Here is a 19,482-nt window from a genome sequence, read left to right on the forward strand (position 1 = left end):
ACAAAAAGTTTGAACCCCTGATCTGTGAACAAAGCATGAGTCAGCTAAAATGATGATGATGATCAGAGAAAAATGGAACCAAATGCAAATCTATAAATAGTATGTCACACTATCAATGAGGCCAGACTAAGTTACAGTACAAGACAGTATATGACTGCTTGCCTGGAGCCAGGTGGAGAGGGTAAGGGGCAAAAAGGGAACTTTGGGAAATAACAAAGTTGTCCTGGTAGAGTTTGATGGTTCTCTTAGTTAAGGTTTATATTGTTCTGTTAAAACACCATGACCAAAGCAACTAGGGGAAGAAATGGATTATTTTTGCTAATATCTCTACATCACAGTCCATTAGAAAGAAGCCAGGACAGGCACTAAAACCTGGAGCTGATTCAGAGGCCATGGAGGAGTGCATCTTTCTGGAATCTCCTCATTGCTTTGCTAAGCCTGCTCTCTTATATACCCAAGGACTCTCAGCCCAAGGGGAGTAACACTCATGATGGGCTTGGCTCTCACAATCAATTGCTTATTAAGAAAATTCCCTTAGGCTTGTCTACAGTCAGAACATACACAGGTATTTTCCTAATAGACATTCCCTATTATTAGACAACTCTAGCTAGCTTCAAGTTGACATAAAAGTACTCTGTACATAGTTGAGCAAGTGTCCCTGTTGTATGGTGGAGCATCTTTTGGATATATGCCCAAAAGTGGTATAGCTGTGTCTTAAGATAGAGCTATTCCCAATTTTCTGAGAAAGTGTTAGATTGATTTTCAGAGAGGTTATACAAGTTTGCACTTCCAGCAGCAATGGAGGAGGGTTCCCCTTTCTCCACATCCTCTCCAGCAAGGGTTGTCACTTGAGTTTTTGATCTTAGCCATTCTGACCAGTTGAAGGAGTCTGGTAATTGGAATTCTGCCTCCTGGCCTTGGCAGATGCAGAGCTTATCTAAAGCTCAGTTTCTCAGAGACTGGCCTTCGAAACCTCTGGCAGACTGACCCTGGCAACTTTTCCTTTGGGGTGTTCTGATCCTGAGAACTAGATAATAGACTCTGTGCAACCCTGGGAACCAGATAGCAAACTTTGTGTAACCTTGAGTAAATTCTTGGATGCCTTACCAAGTGACGCAGATGAGTTGCTACTGTGAGAAAATTTCCCTGTAACCCTTTGCTTTATAAGTGTTTTCTGTAGGTTCAGAAAACGAGGCTTTGATCAGAAACCTGTCTTGGCCTCCAGTCTTTTCGTATCTGTCCCTCCCATCCCCACTCTCACTCTCTCTTTCAGGTAGATCCTACTCAACTAGCCCACAGGATGGGTCAACCTGTATAAGATAGAATCATAGAGTCATTTTTATTTGCATTTCTCTGATGCTACAGACAATGAGCATTCATTTAAGTACCTCTCACCATTTAATATTCTTCTGTTACAAATTTTCAGCTTAGCTCTGTATTCCCTTTTTTAATTGGGTTATTTGATTTATTGGTGTTTGATTTCATAAGTTGTTTGTATAATTTAGATATCACCCCTCTGTATGATGTAGGGTTGGTAAAGATCTTTTCCCAGTCTTTTGGCTGCCATTTTGTTGTATTGACAGTGTCCTTTGGCTTAAAGAAGCTTCTCAGTTTCATGAGATCCCACTTATTAATTGTTAATCTCAAAGCCTGTGCTGTTGGTGTTCTGTTCAGGAACTTATATCCTATGACAATGAGTTCCAGACTTTTCCCCACTTTCACTTCTAATGGGTTTAGAGACTCTGGTTTTATGGCAAGATCTTTGATTAACTTAGACATGAATTTTGTGCGGGATGATAAGTATAGGTCTATTTGCATTTTCTACATGCAAGAACCTTTGCTCAACTATGTTCAAAACAGCTTTATTCATAATAGCAAGAAACTGGAAACAACCTAGATGTCCCTCAACCAAAAGAATGGATACAGAAATTGTGGTACATTTACACAATGGAATACTACTCGCTATTTAAAACAAAGAAAGCATGAAATTCGCAGGGAAATGGATGGAATTAGAAAAGATCATCCTAAGTGAGGTAACCAACACCCAGAAATATATACACGGTATGTACTCATTTATTAGTGGATACTAGATCCACAGTACAGGATAATCACACTACAATCCACAGACATGAAGAAACTAAGTAACAAGGAGGGCCCAAGGGAGAATGCCGGTATGTCACTCAGAAAGGGAAACAGAATAGACAGAAGAAGTGGACAAAGTGAGAGAACTGAGCAGGGGATAGATTTGGGAGGGAAACAAGACTGGGGATCAGATGTGGGGAGGACGGGGTGGGAAGTGAGAGGGCTGGGAACAAGAAGGGAAACTGAGGAGGGAGCATGTCTTTGTCAAGGTGGAGGCTTTCTACAGGTAGGCTCCTGTGAGGATATGGGTGTGACTCTAGCTGAGACTCCGAACAGGGGGCAGGGAAGGACATGAAGAGTGAAGTGACCACCTCCTAGCCAGGCAAGACTAGTGGAAGCAAAGAAACAAAAGAGAGAGAGAACAAAACCCACCATCAAAACCTGTGATCCAAAAATCACCCTGCCTACAAGAAGTTCAGGGGTAATGAGAGAACAAAGATGAGAGATAGTCCAACCAATAATTGGCCCAACCTGAGACCCACCAGCCCCTGACACTTATAATAATACTCTGCTATGCTTTCAGAACCGAACCTAACTTGACTGTCATCTGAGAGGCTCCAGCCAGCAGCGGATAGAGACAGATGCTGAGACTTGCAGCCAAGCATGAGGAAGAACTCTGGGAGTCTTGTGGAAGTATTGGGGAAAGATGGAAAAACCTGAAGGGAACAGTAACCTCATAAGAAGACCAACAGAGATAACAAATCCAGTTCCATGGGGGCTTTCAGAGCCTAAGACTAAGCATCAATTAAGGAGCTTGCGATATCCGGACCTAGGCCCCCTGCACATATGTAGCCAACAGGCAGCTTGGTCTTCATATGGGGCGATGGGGGGCTGTTTCTAACCTGGACTCTATTACCTACTTTTGGATCGCTTCCCCCCATCAGCACTACCTTGCCTGGCCTCAGGGAATGAAAATATGCTCAGTTCTAATGTAACTGGAAATATCGACAATGGCATGATCCAGAAAACTGACATATATGAAAACAGATTACATATTAGAAGATATTTTTACATCAATACTAGATTTCTTCAGTTTTATTGTTTCAGTATGATATTGTGAAAGAAATTACTTGTCCTAGAAAATATTTATGGGCAGTTTAGTATTATGATTATCATTATCATCATCATCATCATCATCATCATTATACTTCATGACACAGAGTCCCACACTATAGCCCACAATGGTCATAAACTTACTATGTAGCCTAGACTGCCTTCAAAATAATGTTCCTATAAGATTGTAAGTGTAGGCCACCACATACAGGTGATCTCAATGAATGTTACTGTATCTATGGGGTTTCAGTTTATCATCAATTGGGTCAGAGTGGGGGGGAAAGTGAGAACATGTAAGGACCATGGAAAGGTTGTATGGGTTCATTGAACTAGCAACTGGCAACTATTCAAGTCTGAAACTAATTTACAGAAAGTAAGTGTTTTTTAAAGATAAATTCTACCTGTAAAAAAAAAAAAGAAAAAGAAAGAAAGAAAAGCAAGTAGTAGCAAAGCAAGTAACAAACAAACAGAAACCCACAATTGCATGCTAGTTCTTAATTGTGATGTCAGCTCAATGGGATAAAGAAATGATTTATCCTAGTGATGATGAAGTATGTATGCTATTATCAGGGTTCTGTATTTGGTTCTGTCATTCAGGAAACAGAGAGTGATTCCTGAGGGCTTGGAGCAAAGGCATACATTCTCCAGACACAAGCTGCTCTGTTCACCAGGACAGAAGGTGGCTTCTGCTCTGTGAAGTCAGATTTCAGAACATTTCTTCCCTTTCCAGGCATCACTCTGTTTTCACAGCAGACTGAGGTCTGTAAATAAAAGATTCAGTTGCTATTCAGTTGCTATTCAGTTTGGAATTCATCACAGAAAACAAAGATGAGCACGTTCCATTTCTTTACCTTTCCTTCATACTGCACCCTGAAATTTATCCAGTCTCTTTTCACATACACAGCCATGTTTTTTTCCACAGTCAGCGCGTTCTATACCTCTTGAACTTAGGTATGCACATTCTCCTGTGACATGTAGAGATTGTTTCAAATCTCTATAAAACAAAAAAACATAATGGACAGTGATTTACATGTGAAGCAAACACTGATGCACACCATAATTTTTAAATTAAAGTTTATTGAGCGAAATATACAGAATATGGAATTAATCATAAGTAAATCACTAAAAGTTTTTCTTTATTTTTTCTAAACTCAAAAAAGTCTTGGGCCAGTGACATGGGTCAGTGGGTTAAGGCCATCGCCACCAAACCTGACAACCTGAGTTCAGACCCCAGATGCCACAGAATAGGAGAGAAGTGACTCCTTCAATTGTCCTCTAACCACACAGGTCCTGGGACATGTACACACACACGTGCATACAATCACACAAACATAAATACACGTGATAAAAGTGCAAAGTAGAAATGGACTCTTGGTCATTCGTAGATAAACTCTTTATCTATACCACATTGTTAATTTTTAATCTTCAAGTAAAATAAAATTTCAGTATTGTATGAGCTACTTTTAAACTATACTTTCTATGGTACATTTTACAATAAATACAAATAAAAAGAAGTAATAAATGGGTGGCACACAGGGCGTGGTCTTCTATTCCTCTGTTTTAGAGAGAAAGCTAAGGATTGAATAAAGTCACTGGAAGAAGTAGACACGCTGTTTTTGTTGATTTCCTCTTTCCTCCTCCTCCTCAGAGCTAATGAGGTTTGACTGAAACATGATGATTAACTAAATTCCCTGTAGTCAACACAACTGCAGTCTCTGTAGGATGGTGCATTAATACCACAACTACCTTTCTATGGAAAAAAGTTACACTCTTAATTAAAAAAATAAATCATTAGGAGAGTTGATTCATGTCTATAAACTCAGAGTTTGGATGGCTCAATGACAAGTAATAAAAATCAGGACAGAATAGGCTATGGAGCAAGATCCGAATTAAATATTAACTATAGTGAAAAGTGTTTTCAAAAAATTATGAACAGGATAGAAGCAGATTCCTATCCAAAATGGGGTTTTAGTAGAACTGAGACTCCAAAAGGATCTGCAGAGCATGGCAGCCAGTCTTTCTTCTAACAGGCAGGGCAAGATGAATAATGAATCTATGGAAAAGGATCATACAAATCCTAAGTAATATATGCAGACAGACGCAGTGACGCACAACTGTAGTTTGAGCATTTGGGAGGCAGATGCGGGAGAATCAGGAGTTCAAGGCTGGCATGGGCAACACAATGAGACTGAACCAGACTAACCTAATTAGAATCTGTGCCAAAGAAGATGAAACAGTGAATGAAATCTACAGAACTCCCAAGGCTGAGATGTCAAAGGATAAATCTTCAATAAATATCAACTTTCTTGAGCTGTTGACTTAAGCCAGGGAGAAGTATTTAGATTTACTGTAGGAACAGAAAAGGAAGATAAATGTAACTAAGTGGGCCATGATGCGTGGACAGCACATGTAAGGTACAGTAGGGATGAGTGCACACATAAGCCAGCCCTGAGATATGATTATGGGTACAATGAATGAAGCATGTGTGTTGAACACGTGCAAAGAGGAAGAGGATCCAGCAGAAGACACTGTTCACAGGTACCCAGGAAGCACATAGTCTGCATCATGAGCTCCTAACTTTACCTCTGTGGTGATTTCTGCCTACATCTCAAAACAGGAAATACATGTTAGACTCAAAGCTGCTCACTTAGGTTCATTAGAAGCTTTCATCATAACCAGTGGACAACCTTCTGTACCATTCCACTGGAGGAAATGCTTGTGGTGGCCACAAAAGCCTTCTGGCCACCAGCCTTCTTGACTGAAACCTCAGGTCAGCCCCTAGCAAGGCTAGCAAGCATTGTCAGTTTTGTGTAGGTCTGTCAAGGTCTACAAAGATCTCTTAACCTGGATGTAGGCATCCTTTCAGCCCCTGGCATCTCACTCTCAATGTTACCAACACCCATTTCACTCTGTATGTTGCTGTAGGCTACAGATAGATTCATCAACTCTGTGGCCAGTCATGGTGGAAAACAGAAGTAATCCTAGGGCCTGGGAGGTAAAGATGGACCCAGTCTGAAGTACTCCAGGAACAAACAGCGAAGCTTATGGATAAGCAGATGACCAGAGGTCGGTGGAAGAACACATCCAACAAAAATCAGGATATTATGGCTTCACCAGCAACCCCCAAAAGATGGAAATAATCCCTTGTATCCTCTCTGACCACCATGAACTAAAGCTGGACCTCAACAACAACAGAAATAGCAAAATGCCTACACACACATGGAAAGTGAACAAGTGAACAACTTGCTACTCAATGACCACTGGGTTAGGGAAGAAATAAAGAAAGAAATTAAATACTTCCTAGAATTCAATGAAAATGAAGGTACAACATACCCTAACACATGGGACAAAATGAAAGTTGTGCTAAGAGGAAAATTCAGAGCACTCAGTGCCTTCAAGAAGAAATTTGAAACATCTCATACAAGCAACTTAATGGCTCACCTGAAAACCCTAGGGGAAAAAAAAAAAGAAGTAGACAAACCCAAGAAGAGTAGATAACTGGAAATAATCAAACTCAGGGCTGAGATCAATAAAATAGAAACAAATAAAACAATTCAAAGAATCAATGAAATCAAGAGTTGGTTCTTTGAGAAAATCAACAAGATAGACAAATCCTTAGCCAAACTAACTAAAAGGCAGAGAAACTATCTAAACCAGCAAAATCAGAAACGGAAAGGGGGACATGAGAATAGACGCTGAGGAAATCCAAACAATCTTACTACAAAAGCCTATATGCCACAAAACTTGCAAATCTAACTGAAATGGACAATTTTCTTGTATAGTCTAGTTATCAAAATTAAATCAAGATCAGGTAGAAAGATTGAATAGTCCTATATCTCCCAAGGAAATAGAAGCAGTCATCAAAAGTCTCCCTTCCTAAAAAAATCCACAGGGCCAGATGATTTCAACACAGAATTCTACCAGACCTTCAAAGAAGTGCTAACTCCAATTCTCTTCAAACTATTCCACAAAATAGAAACAGAAAGAATATTACCAAATTCATTCTATGAAGCCACAGTCACATTTATACCTAAACCACACAAAGAACCAAACAAAAAAGAGAACTTCAGACCTATCTCTCTTAAGATCATTGATGCAAAAATATTCAATAAAATACTGGCAAACTGAATCCAAGAACATATAAAAGATATCATCCACCATTACCAAGTAGGCTTCATCCCAGGCATGCAGGAGTGGCTCAATATACAGAAATCCATCAATGTAATCCACCATATAAACAAACTGAAGGAGAAAAACCACAAGACCATCTGCATATATGCCAAAAAAAGCAATTGACAAAAATCCAACACCCATTTATGTTTAAAGTCTTAGAGAAATCAGGGATACAAGGCACATACCTAAACATAGTAAAGACAATATACAGCAAGCCTATAGCCAACAGCAAACTCAATGGAGAGAAACTTAAATCAATCCCACTGAAATCAGGGACAAAGCAAGGCTGCCCACTCTCTCCATATCTCTTCAACATAGTACTTGAAGACCTAGCTAGAGCAATAAGATATCTAATGGAGATCAAGGGGATTCAAATCAGAAAGGAAGAAGTCAGTGTCATTATGTGCAGATGTTATGATAGTCTACATGAACAACCCCAAAAATTCATACAGAGAACTATTTCAGCTGATAAACACCTTCAGCAAAGTGGCTGGATACAAAATTAACTCAAAAAAAATCAGAAGCCCTCCTGTATAGCAAAGAAAAAAGGGCTGAGACAGAAATTAGGAAAGCAACACCCTTCACAGTAGCCACTAATAACATAAAGTACCTTGGTGTGACTCTAACCAATCAAGTGAAAGACCTGTTTGAAAAAAAAAAAAAAACTTCAAGTCTCTGAACCAAGAAATTGAAGAAGGTATCAGAAGATAGAAAGATCTCCCATGCTCATTGATTGGTAGGATTAACATAGTTAAAATGGCCATCCTGCCAAAAGCAATCTACATATTCAATGCAATTCCCATCAATATACCACCTCAATTCTTTAAAGACCTTGAAAGAAAAATTCTCAACTTCATATGGAAAAAAAAAAATCAGAATTGCCGAAACAATCTTATAGGACGACAGATCTTCTGGAGGTATCACCATCCCTGACCTCAAGCAGCAGGAGAGAGCAAGAGTAATAAAATCATAGTGACAATAATAAAAACTGCATGGTACTGGCATAGAAACACAATGGTGGATCAAGGGAATTGAATAGAAGACCTAGAAATAAACCCACACACCTACAGATACTTGATTTTTGACAAAGAAGCCAAAACCATTCAATGGAAAACAGACAATATCTTCAACAAATGGTGCTGGTCTAATTGGATATCTCCATGAAAAAAAAATAGAAATAGATCCGCATTTATCACCCTGCACAAACCTAAAGTCCAAGTGGATCAAAGACCTCAACATAAAACCAGACACACTAAACCTGTTAGAAGAAAAAATGGGGAAGATCCTTGCACTCATTGGCACAGAAGACAACTTCCTAAACAGAACACCAACAGCAAAGGAGCTCAGATAAACAATCAATAAATGGGACCTCATGAAACTGAAAAGCTTCTGTAAAGCAAAGGATACTGTCATCAGAACAAAACGACAGCCTACAGATTGGGAAAGGATCTTCACCAACCCTATATCTGACAAAGGGCTAATATCTAGTATATATAAAGACCTAAATATGTTAAAAAGCAACAAATCAAGTAATCCAATCAAAAAAGTGGGGAACAGAGCTAAATAGAGAATTCTCAATTGAGAAATATGGAATGGCAAAGAAACACTTAAAGAAATGCTCTATGTCCTTAGTCATCAGGGAAATACAAATTAAAATGACCCTGAGATTTCATCTTACACCCATCAGAATGACTAAGATCAAAATCTCAAGTGACAACACATGTTGGAGAGTTTGTGGAGAAAGGAGAACCCTCCTCCATTGCTGGTGGGAATGTAAACTTGTACAGTCACTTTGGAAATGACACTTTCTCAGACAATTAGGAATAGTGCTTCCTCAAGATCCAGCTATAGCACTTCTAGGCATATATCCAAATATGCTCAAGTACACAAGGACATTTGCTCAACCATGTTCATAGCAGCTTTATTCATATTAGCCAGAACCTGAAAACAACCCATATGTCCATCAACAGAGGAATGTTTAAAGAAATGGTGGTACATTTACACAATGGAATACTACTCAGCAATGAAAAACAAGGAAATCATGAAATTTACAGGCAAATGGTGGGATCTAGAAAAGATCATCCTGAGTGAGGTATCCTAGAAGAAGAAAAACATACATGATATATACTCATTTATAGGTAGATATTAGACATATAAGATAGGATAAACATACTAAAATCTGTATACCTAAAGAAGCTAAACAAGAAGGAGGACTCTGGGTAAAATGATCAATCCTCACTCAGAAAGACAAATGGGATGGACATTGGAAGTAGGAGAAAACAAGAAAGAGGAGAGGAACCTACCATAGAGGGCCTCCGAAAAACTCTACCTACCAGTGTATCAAAGCAGATACTGAGACTCATGACCAAACCTTGGGCAGAGTGCAGGGAATCAAATGTAAGAAGGGGGAGTTAGTAAGACATGGAGATGACAGGAGCCCCACAAAGACCAAATATATCTGGGCACAGGGGTCTTTTCTGAGACTGAGTCTCCAACCAATGACCATGCATGGATATGACTTACAACCCCTACTTAGCCCATAGCAGCTCAGTATCCAAGTGAGTACCCTAGGAAAGGGAACAGAGACTGTCTCTGACATGAACTCAATGGTTGGCTCTTTGAACTACCAACCCCTGAGGGAGGAACAGACTTGCTAGGCCACAGAGGAGGACACTGCAGCCAGTCCTGATGAGAACTGCTAAGCTAAGGTCAGATGGAAGGGGAGAAGGACCTCCCCTATTAGCAGACTTAGAGAAGGGTAGGGAGGAGATGAGGGAGGTAGGGTAAGATTGGGAGAGAATGAGGGAGGGGGCAACAGCTGGTATACAATGTAAATAAACTGTAATCAATATAAAAATAAAGAAAAAAGAAAAAAAGAAAGACACACACAGTATATACACACACAGCATATAAGTGGATACTAGACCTCTCAGATAGGATAAAATCTATACACCTAAAGAAGATAAACAAGAAAGAGGATCCAGGGTGAGATGATCAATCCTCACTCAGAAAGACAAACAGGATGGTCATTGCAAGAAGGAGAAAACAGTAAACAGGATAGGAGCCTACCACAGAGGGCCTCTGAAAGACTCTACCCAGCAGTGTATCAAAGCAGATGCTGAGACTCAAAACCAAACTTTGGGCAGCGTGCAGGGAATCTGATGAAAGAAGGTGGAGATAGTAAGACCTGGAGGGGACAGGAGCTCCACAAGGAGAGCAACAGAACCAAAATATCTGGGCAAAGCGGTCTTTTCTAAGACTGATACTCCAACCAAGATTCCATTCATGGGTATACCCTAGAACCCTGCGCAGATGCAGCCCATGGCCGCTCAGTACCCAAGTAGTTTCCCTAGTAATGGGAACAGGGGCTGTCTCTGATATGAATTCAGTGGCTGACTCTTTGATAACCTCTCCCTGAGGCAGGAGCAGTGTGTCCAGGCCACAGAGAAGGACAATGCAGCCAGTTCTGATGAGACCTGATAGCCTAGGGTCAGATGGAAGAAGAGGAGGACTTTCCCTATCAGTGGACTTGGAGAGAGACATGGGAGGAGACCTGGGAGGGAGGGTGGGTTGGGAGGGAATGAAGGAGGGTGCTAGAGCTGCGATGAAAAGTGAATAAACTATAATTAATGTAAAAATAAAAATTTTTAAAAGAATGATAAATATGCAATATGAAATTAGAAGGGGAAATTCGGAGCATTCAAAGTTCAATTGGGATGAGTACTGTCTAACACTTGCCCTAACACTACTTCATGCATCTTGTCCTAAACAGTGAGCTCCACGGAAAGCGAGTAAATCCATGTAAAATGAAAGAAAAGCCTTTGCACACATCCTCTAAACTCGTGCACTGGTGTTGGGGGTGAAGGATTCTGGAAACTCACAGGTTAGTTGAGCCACCGCCAATCCACTCCCATTTCCCATCGTATTTATTACGTCTTAATCCAATCCAGTATTTCTTTTGATAAATTATAAGCTTAAGTAAATTCTGTAAAGGAAGCAACACATCTTGTGATAAAATTGTCATCAGTTTGGTAAGAGAACAACCAAGAAAGTCCCAGCTGTTCCCTGCTGTCCTGTCCTCCAGCCCTTCAGTCCCTTCATGTTCACGTTCTAAAGTGATTTCCCACTAGTAGCTCATTTTTGTCGAAGCCAGTGTCAGTTACATCAGGTATTTAAAATTAAAACATCAGATGTCTATTGATTCTTGGTTAATTAACTGATTTGTGTTTCTTAGACAAAGTCTCACTGTATAGCTAAGGCTGGCCTTGAACTCACAATCTTCCTACCTCAGGAACCCAAGGGCACACTACACACTGGCTCATTAAATAATTTCTGACACTGTATAAAATTACTCAAATGATTTTTCCTGAGGACTACAGAAGCCTGTGATAAGTGTTCATCATAAGTGACTTCCTGACTTCAAAGCAAATCCACTAAGATGAAAGAGTTTCATCCTGTGTGAAAAGCTGTGGATTAAGCTCCACTCTTCAGAGAAGAAAGCTTCCTGTACTTCAGAACTGCACATGACAGAACTTGAGGAAGAAATGGGGAGACATTTGGAGGTAGTTACTGTGTCTTACATGAGACAGCCAAGCAGCATGGTATCTCATTAAATTTCAGAATGTTTTCTAGACACAAGATTAAACTTAATGCTGTGTACTGTATCATCCAATGGAAAACTATATCATTAGCTAACATTAAAAATTATTTTATGTTGTAATTATTTAAAAATGTATTAAATTGATATATAAATTTTGTACCACGCTCTAAATGACAGAGGTTTCAAAGTCATCCTCCAAGCATTTCTCTAGAAAAATATAATCTACAAATTCGGGGAGAGATTTCATTAGTAATAAATGTACAAAGACAGTATCAGTATCTTGGCCACTTTGTTATCTTTTAAATAATTATTTCTGAATGTATATATCTATTATGATACAAAGAATACTTGAAGTAAACACTGTGGACAGATTCAGTGAAATCTCTCCATGAGTTCACTGGTATAACTGTGTAGTTTCACGGTTCTCACAACATTCCTGATAGGTTCTCACAACATTGCAGATAGGTTCAAAGTATATTACTTTGCCTGTTGCCATCCAATTATTCATCTCAAGAGGTCCCATTACTGGGTTCCAACAGCAAGCCCTACACAGACGCCTCTGGTATCCTATAAAAATAAATAACTGTCACACACAGTATGTGCTGTGCCAAATGGTTAGACTTCATCAGAGAAAGATATGCTTCTTGGAGGAACTCTCTTGCAGACTCCTGAGAAAGGGAGGACACTGCAAGACCCAACTGTCTCTTTAGTGACAAGTGTTTTCATAACAGACTCATGGCATTAAATGGGAGGCAGGAATGAGTCGACAAAGAAACTCTTACTGCATGATTTTTGCTCACATTACAGAAAAACAACATACAACCCCTGAAGGACTCTCTTTTTCAAAACACCTGGCTGAGCTCATATCTCATTATCTAAGGGTTAGAGAGGGAGTCTAAGAATAGAGAAGCATATGAGAGTCCTGGTACCAGTTCAACAGCATCATCTATCTTCAAAAGGGATAAGCTGCAATCCTGTTTACATCCCATCCAGTGATTATCGTTCATGATGAGATAACATTTTATGCCATAGCAAAAACAGCATCCTTCAACACATTTGCCTACAACAGAGAAGGTGAATGGTTAAAATTATTATTTTCTGGTATTCTGTTATCGGATAATTCTGTTATTTATTAAACATCTGTAACTAAGTAAACTCTCACAGCTCTCATAAACTGAGAGTCTAGAATGCCAAGAGACCCCTCCGCAACCCATGCTCTATGTAGCACTGTTTATCACAGTAGAGATATGGAAACAACTTGAGTGTCTTTTGAGGATGAAGCATAGAAAATGTGGCACATACAGACAAAGGAATACTATTTAGCCTTTAAAAGGAAAAATCCTGCCAGACATGATGTTTTATGGCTGTAACTCCAGCACTCCACAGAGTGAGTCACAAGGATCACCAAGAGGGTGAGACCATCCTACCCTGAGTTGTGAATTTTGGGACAGCCTGGGCTCTACACTGATTTCCAAGTCAGCCTGGGCTACAGAATGAAACAATGTCTCACATCCAAACCCCAAAAAGAGAGATCCTGACATATTTGAACAATTGTACAGAAAGAGTCTCCCAGGAGGCTCCTGCCTGCTATTCATCTAGTATGAGGACACGTGTCTGTTATGAGGAAACTCATTACTAATGAAATAATAGCGCGGTCACTGCAAACTCTCCCCTTCTCAGGAGTATGCAAGAATGTCCCTTAGAGGACCATGGATGAACTGAAGAAAAGTGTGAGGAGTGAAACACACCAGGGCTGTCCTTTATGACTCCGCCCAGATGGGGTTTCTAACAGAGCCCAAGGCTAAGAAGAACCTTGTGAGATCCCTGGAGGTTGGGGAACAAGCACTAGCTCCTCAGAGGCAGTTCTATGAAGGACAGAATTACAGATCTGCAGTAACTCACTGTGCCCACAGGGGCCCATAAGCTACTGTGCACTTGGAGTGTGCTGTGTGCTCTGCCAGATGCTCTGACCTTAAGAAGTAAATGAAGGTTTTGAAGGTAATTGTCTGTTTTGATGTGGTGATGCCTTCAAGGGTATGCCCACTTGCCCAAAGGTGTCAGGCTGAATGTGTTAACACGAGTGTAGTTTATGTAGCAACATCATCTCAACAGGATCATTTTGTTGGTGAGGGGCTGGGGATGGCCAGAGTCTGTTAGTGGACTTATCTTCACCCTTCTTTTTGTGAAAAGGCATCACTGTGTAGCTCAGCCTGGCCTGGAATTTGCTGGCAACCTAGACTGTCCTCAAATTTAGAATTCTCCTGAATCATCTTCCTAAACACAAACATTACAGAGTTATGCTATCATTTAATGATGATACATATTTTATTCTAGTAACAACACATTTGATGAGTCTGGAATTCTTCAAGGATCCTTTGTGGAGATTTTTCTTTTTCTTTTCCTGATATTATCATTGATTGCTTAATAAAGACTGTTAACCTCTATTATTACGACATAGTGAGATCATCTGTAAAATATCTTCGTGAATACTAAATCATGAACAAATATTTAATAATGAGTGGCGAATTGTCTCAACTAAAGATGACTAGGTGTGCTATAAGGTATAAAAGATTCCTTGTAACACTTGACATTTTCATCTTTTTGGCATCATTAACGGTGTCACTAATTGGCAGCATGGTGAAGCCACCATGTGCCCTGGAGGAAGAATATCTTGGTCGCAAACAGGCCATCTGTTTGAAAACAATGTATAAGGAAAACACACACACTTAGATTTATGATTGCATCCATATACATTCTGAGTCCATTTGACCCTAAATGTTTGGTAACTACAATCTTACTGGAAATTTCCGTTTTCTATTAGCAACTTGGATTTGTTCATGAATTAAAACAACCTGAATTCTCATGGATGCTAAGTTGTGATTTCATCCCCTGAGAGCAGCAGGAGCCAGAATGGCCACTGAGTTCTAGAAACTATAAGATTTTCCTATTCCAAGCATGAGTTTCTGGGGTCCCAGGCCTCTACATGAGATAAAGAAACCCCAAGCCACCCCAAACTAAGATCACTAGCATCATAAGCTGCTAACTGGACTTCAAAGCTTCCAGAAAAGAAACAATACAGAATAACAAAATTATTTAACAAAATTATTAATAACAAAATTATGTATTCATGATCCCCTTCATACCTGTGGGTTGTGAGCAATTTAAAATGATCTTGCTTTCCTTGTGGCATCTGTTCAGTTGTAGGTTGAGAGATTCCAGTTGACCTCTGAGGTTATCAATCTCTGTAGACTTATTTCTTGATATGTCTTCCTTTAAGGAGATGTTACTTTTTAATGCTTGGTTCTCTAAAACTAAAATTAATAGCAGATACATAACACCAAAAATGTTCATAAACGGTCAATAGTGAAATTTAAGTTTAGAGAGAAAACTCATGTTGACAACCAACACATATCATGAGTTTAATTGCTACTTTGACATTTGGAAAGTAACACTTTAATTAACTCAATATAGAAATGGAAACATGAATTTCTCTCTATCTATAACTTCAATGTAAATTATATGATACAGCTGAGTAATATTATGGTGAAAGTACTATATCTTCTAACTACATTTTTTCACAGCCTACAACTTACAAATACATACCTAAGTAAAATATTCAGTGAACACTTTATACTAAAAATATGAAAATAAGAGACAGAAAGAAACTGAACAATACAAAATGGACCAGATGGAAAGCATAATATCCAGATACACAGACGGGGGTGATTTCCCCTAAAGATGTGAAGGAATCAAATATTGTTAAAGCGTTAATGTCTCCATAAGTAGACAGATATAGTCTATTTACTTAACCATGTCCTCAATACACACCGAGGAAACATAGAAAAAGGTCCTCGTATCTTTTGCACAGCTGTCCTCACAGAATGTTTACCTAAGATTCACAATCACCTGAGCTCAGACGGCAGACTATCACCAAGTCCCCAAAAGGAACACAACCACCAAGGAGACAGACCAGGGCAGCAGCCCCAGATTTAAAATATTAGGTCTATCAGAGAACAGGACACTGCAGTCTATCAGGGGTAAAAACAGCCAAACACATGAAGGACAGATTATCTGGCAAATCTCTGATGATAGGCAGGACAAGGGACAGAGTGTGTTAACTGCGTAATTAGAGTCTAAAGTCATTACTTAGGCAGAAAGGCACAGGAGACAGATCTCAGTTACTCACTGTGTGTCACCAGCACTGCGACAGTTACCAGCAGAAGGGAACAAAAGATTCCGAGAGGTATCACAATGAGCTTCCAGGGGACTGAACACTCTTCAGTCAACAAAACAAAGCAAGAAAATCATCACCATGAAAAGAGCAAGTCCAAACATTAATTATAATTTTGTGTAGGATGGAAACAAGGGGACATTGGTCTAAATTTTTTATAAAAGTGCATCATTCAAACTGACTGAAAATGAGCTTTCAAAACTGTAGCTTTCTGCCTAATGTGCCCCCACTGTAGAAATCCTACATCTGTGATGTGTCACAGGAATTTAAATGGTTTTCACCTTTGGCCTTGCATTTTCAATTCTCCCAATTCAGCCTACACATAGCTAGAAGACAGGCATGTGCCCCCACCCAGCTCTGCCGGATCACTGGAGAGACAGTTTTCATTTCCTTTCTACAAAATCTGTTGTTTTCTCAGACTCTAGTTTGTCTGTTAATTTTTAAACCTTTAAGTTTTCAAAATTCTTGACTAGACAAAAAACAAACAAAGAAAAAACTCTTAAGTTTTCTCAAATTTGAGCGAATAGATTCACATCTAGCTTCTCCATTCTCAAGAGCTTTTATCTTAGTCTCCCACCGCCCATCTAGCTTTCTTTTGGTACCAGCTAGTAACTAGAAACAGGGTTACTGGTTTCAGTAGGAGCCGGTGGGATATTGTTTTCAAAAGTCAGAAGTTACAATGAACAAAAACAGGTGAATTTAGGCACTTCAAAACTTACTTCTGTAGCCAGCTTCTCTGGATCCTTGAGTCTCATCATGTCTCACTCGGTTCTGCAACCCTGAAGACTTATGAAATCTCACAGTTGTGTAAGTGATGTCCTGGTCACTCATCTTTCTGGTGTGTGAAGTATGTTCTTGTTAAACCCGACCTTGAGTGATTTCTAAAGAAAAAGTTAAAATGCCCTTGGATCTGATGTTGCAGTGAGGTGGGAAAGGGTGGGGTCTGATTAACTCCATTAAGGATCCAAACTCCCTAACATGGACTGACCCTGATTTCCACCACACATGAAAACTCTTTGCAGATTTCTTTTAAATTCATTTATACTTCTAATGATCATAACAATTGTTACTAAGAAGTATGGACAAATTTTTTTAAAAATACTAAGTCATTGTAATAGTGACATGAACTGTTTGTTCAAAATACTCTACATACATTTTAAAAAGTTAGGCAAAATTGCTATAACCACAAATCATTAAAACACTGTTAAAAGTATCAACTCAAATAATAAAATGCAAAGATTTCTGAATAAATAACATTTTTTGCTTTAAAATTATTTATACATTTTGATAAACACATTAAGAAAAAAATGTTCTTGCAGTCTTTTTGGTTATTAATGTCTATCTGAGTTTCCCAGGCACCACCTTTGGGATAATATTTGAATGTTAATATAGCAAATGATTAAAATTTGGGGCTCCAAGTATATAAATATTTCTCACGTTGAAGCTCAAACTCCTGAGATGTGCAACCTCTCCACCTAGCCACATCCTACACATTCTTCTCCTGGGTTAGGCCTGGTAAAAAGAACTAGGAAAGATGCTACTGGGTGAGATAACCCAGAAAGACAAGTCTGTGTGATTTCCTGAATCTAAGACGTCTGGCTCCAAGTTTTTAAACATTCAACCTAACCTGGAATAACTGAAGAAACGAGGTGAGTGGAAAGATCATGGCAGGACTGTAGTGTAAGAGCAACAGAGGAAAATCGTAGAATACAACCTGAAATTTAATCCCAAATTATTTCATGTCCACAATCATTTCACATATGATATTCTAGTAAAAGGTGTTGCCAGAGGAGCCCATATGAAAATAAATTTTGTCACTATGTCATTGCTAATGCCCATAAGGATCCAATCTGATAATATAAATATATTATTAAATAGTAAATATTTAAATATTGCATATAAAAAATTAATCTTGACCCTTACATTAATAACTGGGATAATACCCAACAGATACAGAAAACAAACTGTACATAGATTGATTCTTCTCTAGTTTTTTAATGGAGTTTTCTGAATTTATTCACATTTTCACCATTCTTTTTGGCTTGTTGTTCGTTTGTTTTCAAGACAGGGTTTCTTTGTATAGCCCTTGGCTGTCCTGTAACTAGCTCTGTAGGTCAAGCTGACCTCACGGAGGTCTACCTGCCCCTGCCTTCTGAGGCTGAGATTAAAGCTGTATGCCACAACTGCCAGCCAAGATCGCTTAGGAAAAGGGAATCTTCCCAGTACAGTATTATTTTTAAACTGTTATTTGTTATCGTTGTTGATGGAGTATTGCATGCGCCATGGCACATGTGTGTCCAGAGGATAACTTTACATGGTGAGCTCTCTCATTCCACCTTGAAGTGGGTTTCAGGGGTAAGGCTCAGTTGGTCAGGTTTGTGTAGCAAGCACTTTACACACTCAGCCTCTTACCTGCCTCCTATCACAACTTCTTCGGGATGGATAACACACAAACAGATGACCCAGATAAAGATCAGTGAACTCCATAGACTTTATTTCTCAGCACACAGCAAAAGGAGGTGACCTTCACATCTGCATCACTATCTGAGATTGCAGCCAACAGAAAATATGGAGAACATGCTGCATATGGGATTATCCTTCTCTAGTTTTTGTTAGTTAATGACATTTTCTGAAACTATTCACATTTTCTCTAATTTTTTTTTTTTTATTACTTTGTTGCTTGGTGCCAACGGGTGTCCAGAGGACAGCTGTTCCGAGTGAGTTCTCTCATTTTACTCTCATTTTGTTGTTGTTTTTAAGACAGGGTTTCTCTGTGTAGCCCTGGCTGTCCTGGACTCACTTTGAAAACCTGGCTAGCCTCGAACTCACAGAGATCTGCCCGACCCTGCCTCCCTTGCCTCCCTGAGTGCTGGGATTACAGGCATGCACCACTTCACCCGGCTTCATTCCACCTTTATGCGGGTTCCAGGGATAAAACTCAGGTGGACAGGCTTGTGAAGCAAGTATCTTTACACACTGAGCCATCTGACCTGGCTTTTATTATGACTTCTTCAAGATGGATAATATACAAACATATGATCCAGTTAAAGAGCAGTGAACTCCAGAGATCCCGCTACCTTAATTTCTTAACACACAGCAGAAGTCACGGCACACTCAAAAAGAAAATAACCAGTGCCCGATGCCAGTTTTCACACGCTGCCAGTTAACCAGATCTAACACAGCCAACAAGGCTTTCCCACCCATCCTGCTCTCCTGTCACACCATCTGAAATTCTCTAGCGTACACATACGATCATGTAGTAGAAACACAATAAAAGCAGCTG

General features: G+C 39.4%; 1 protein-coding gene across 1 annotated transcript in view; it reads right to left on the minus strand.

The window, feature by feature from the left end:
• Nucleotides 1–17,030, minus strand: part of LOC129680152 (killer cell lectin-like receptor 2) — a 55,144-nt gene extending 38,114 nt beyond the window's left edge. The window contains 2 exon segments of the mRNA XM_055611725.1: nucleotides 16,155–16,244; nucleotides 16,919–17,030. Coding sequence (XP_055467700.1) covers nucleotides 16,155–16,244; nucleotides 16,919–17,030 — 202 coding nt within the window.
• Between the last annotated feature and the right edge of the window lie 2,452 nt (nucleotides 17,031–19,482).

Source organism: Psammomys obesus, unplaced genomic scaffold (assembly GCF_907164565.1).
Source record: "Psammomys obesus unplaced genomic scaffold, mPsaObe1.curated_primary_1811, whole genome shotgun sequence".
In the NCBI taxonomy this organism is placed as follows: Eukaryota; Metazoa; Chordata; class Mammalia; order Rodentia; family Muridae; genus Psammomys; species Psammomys obesus.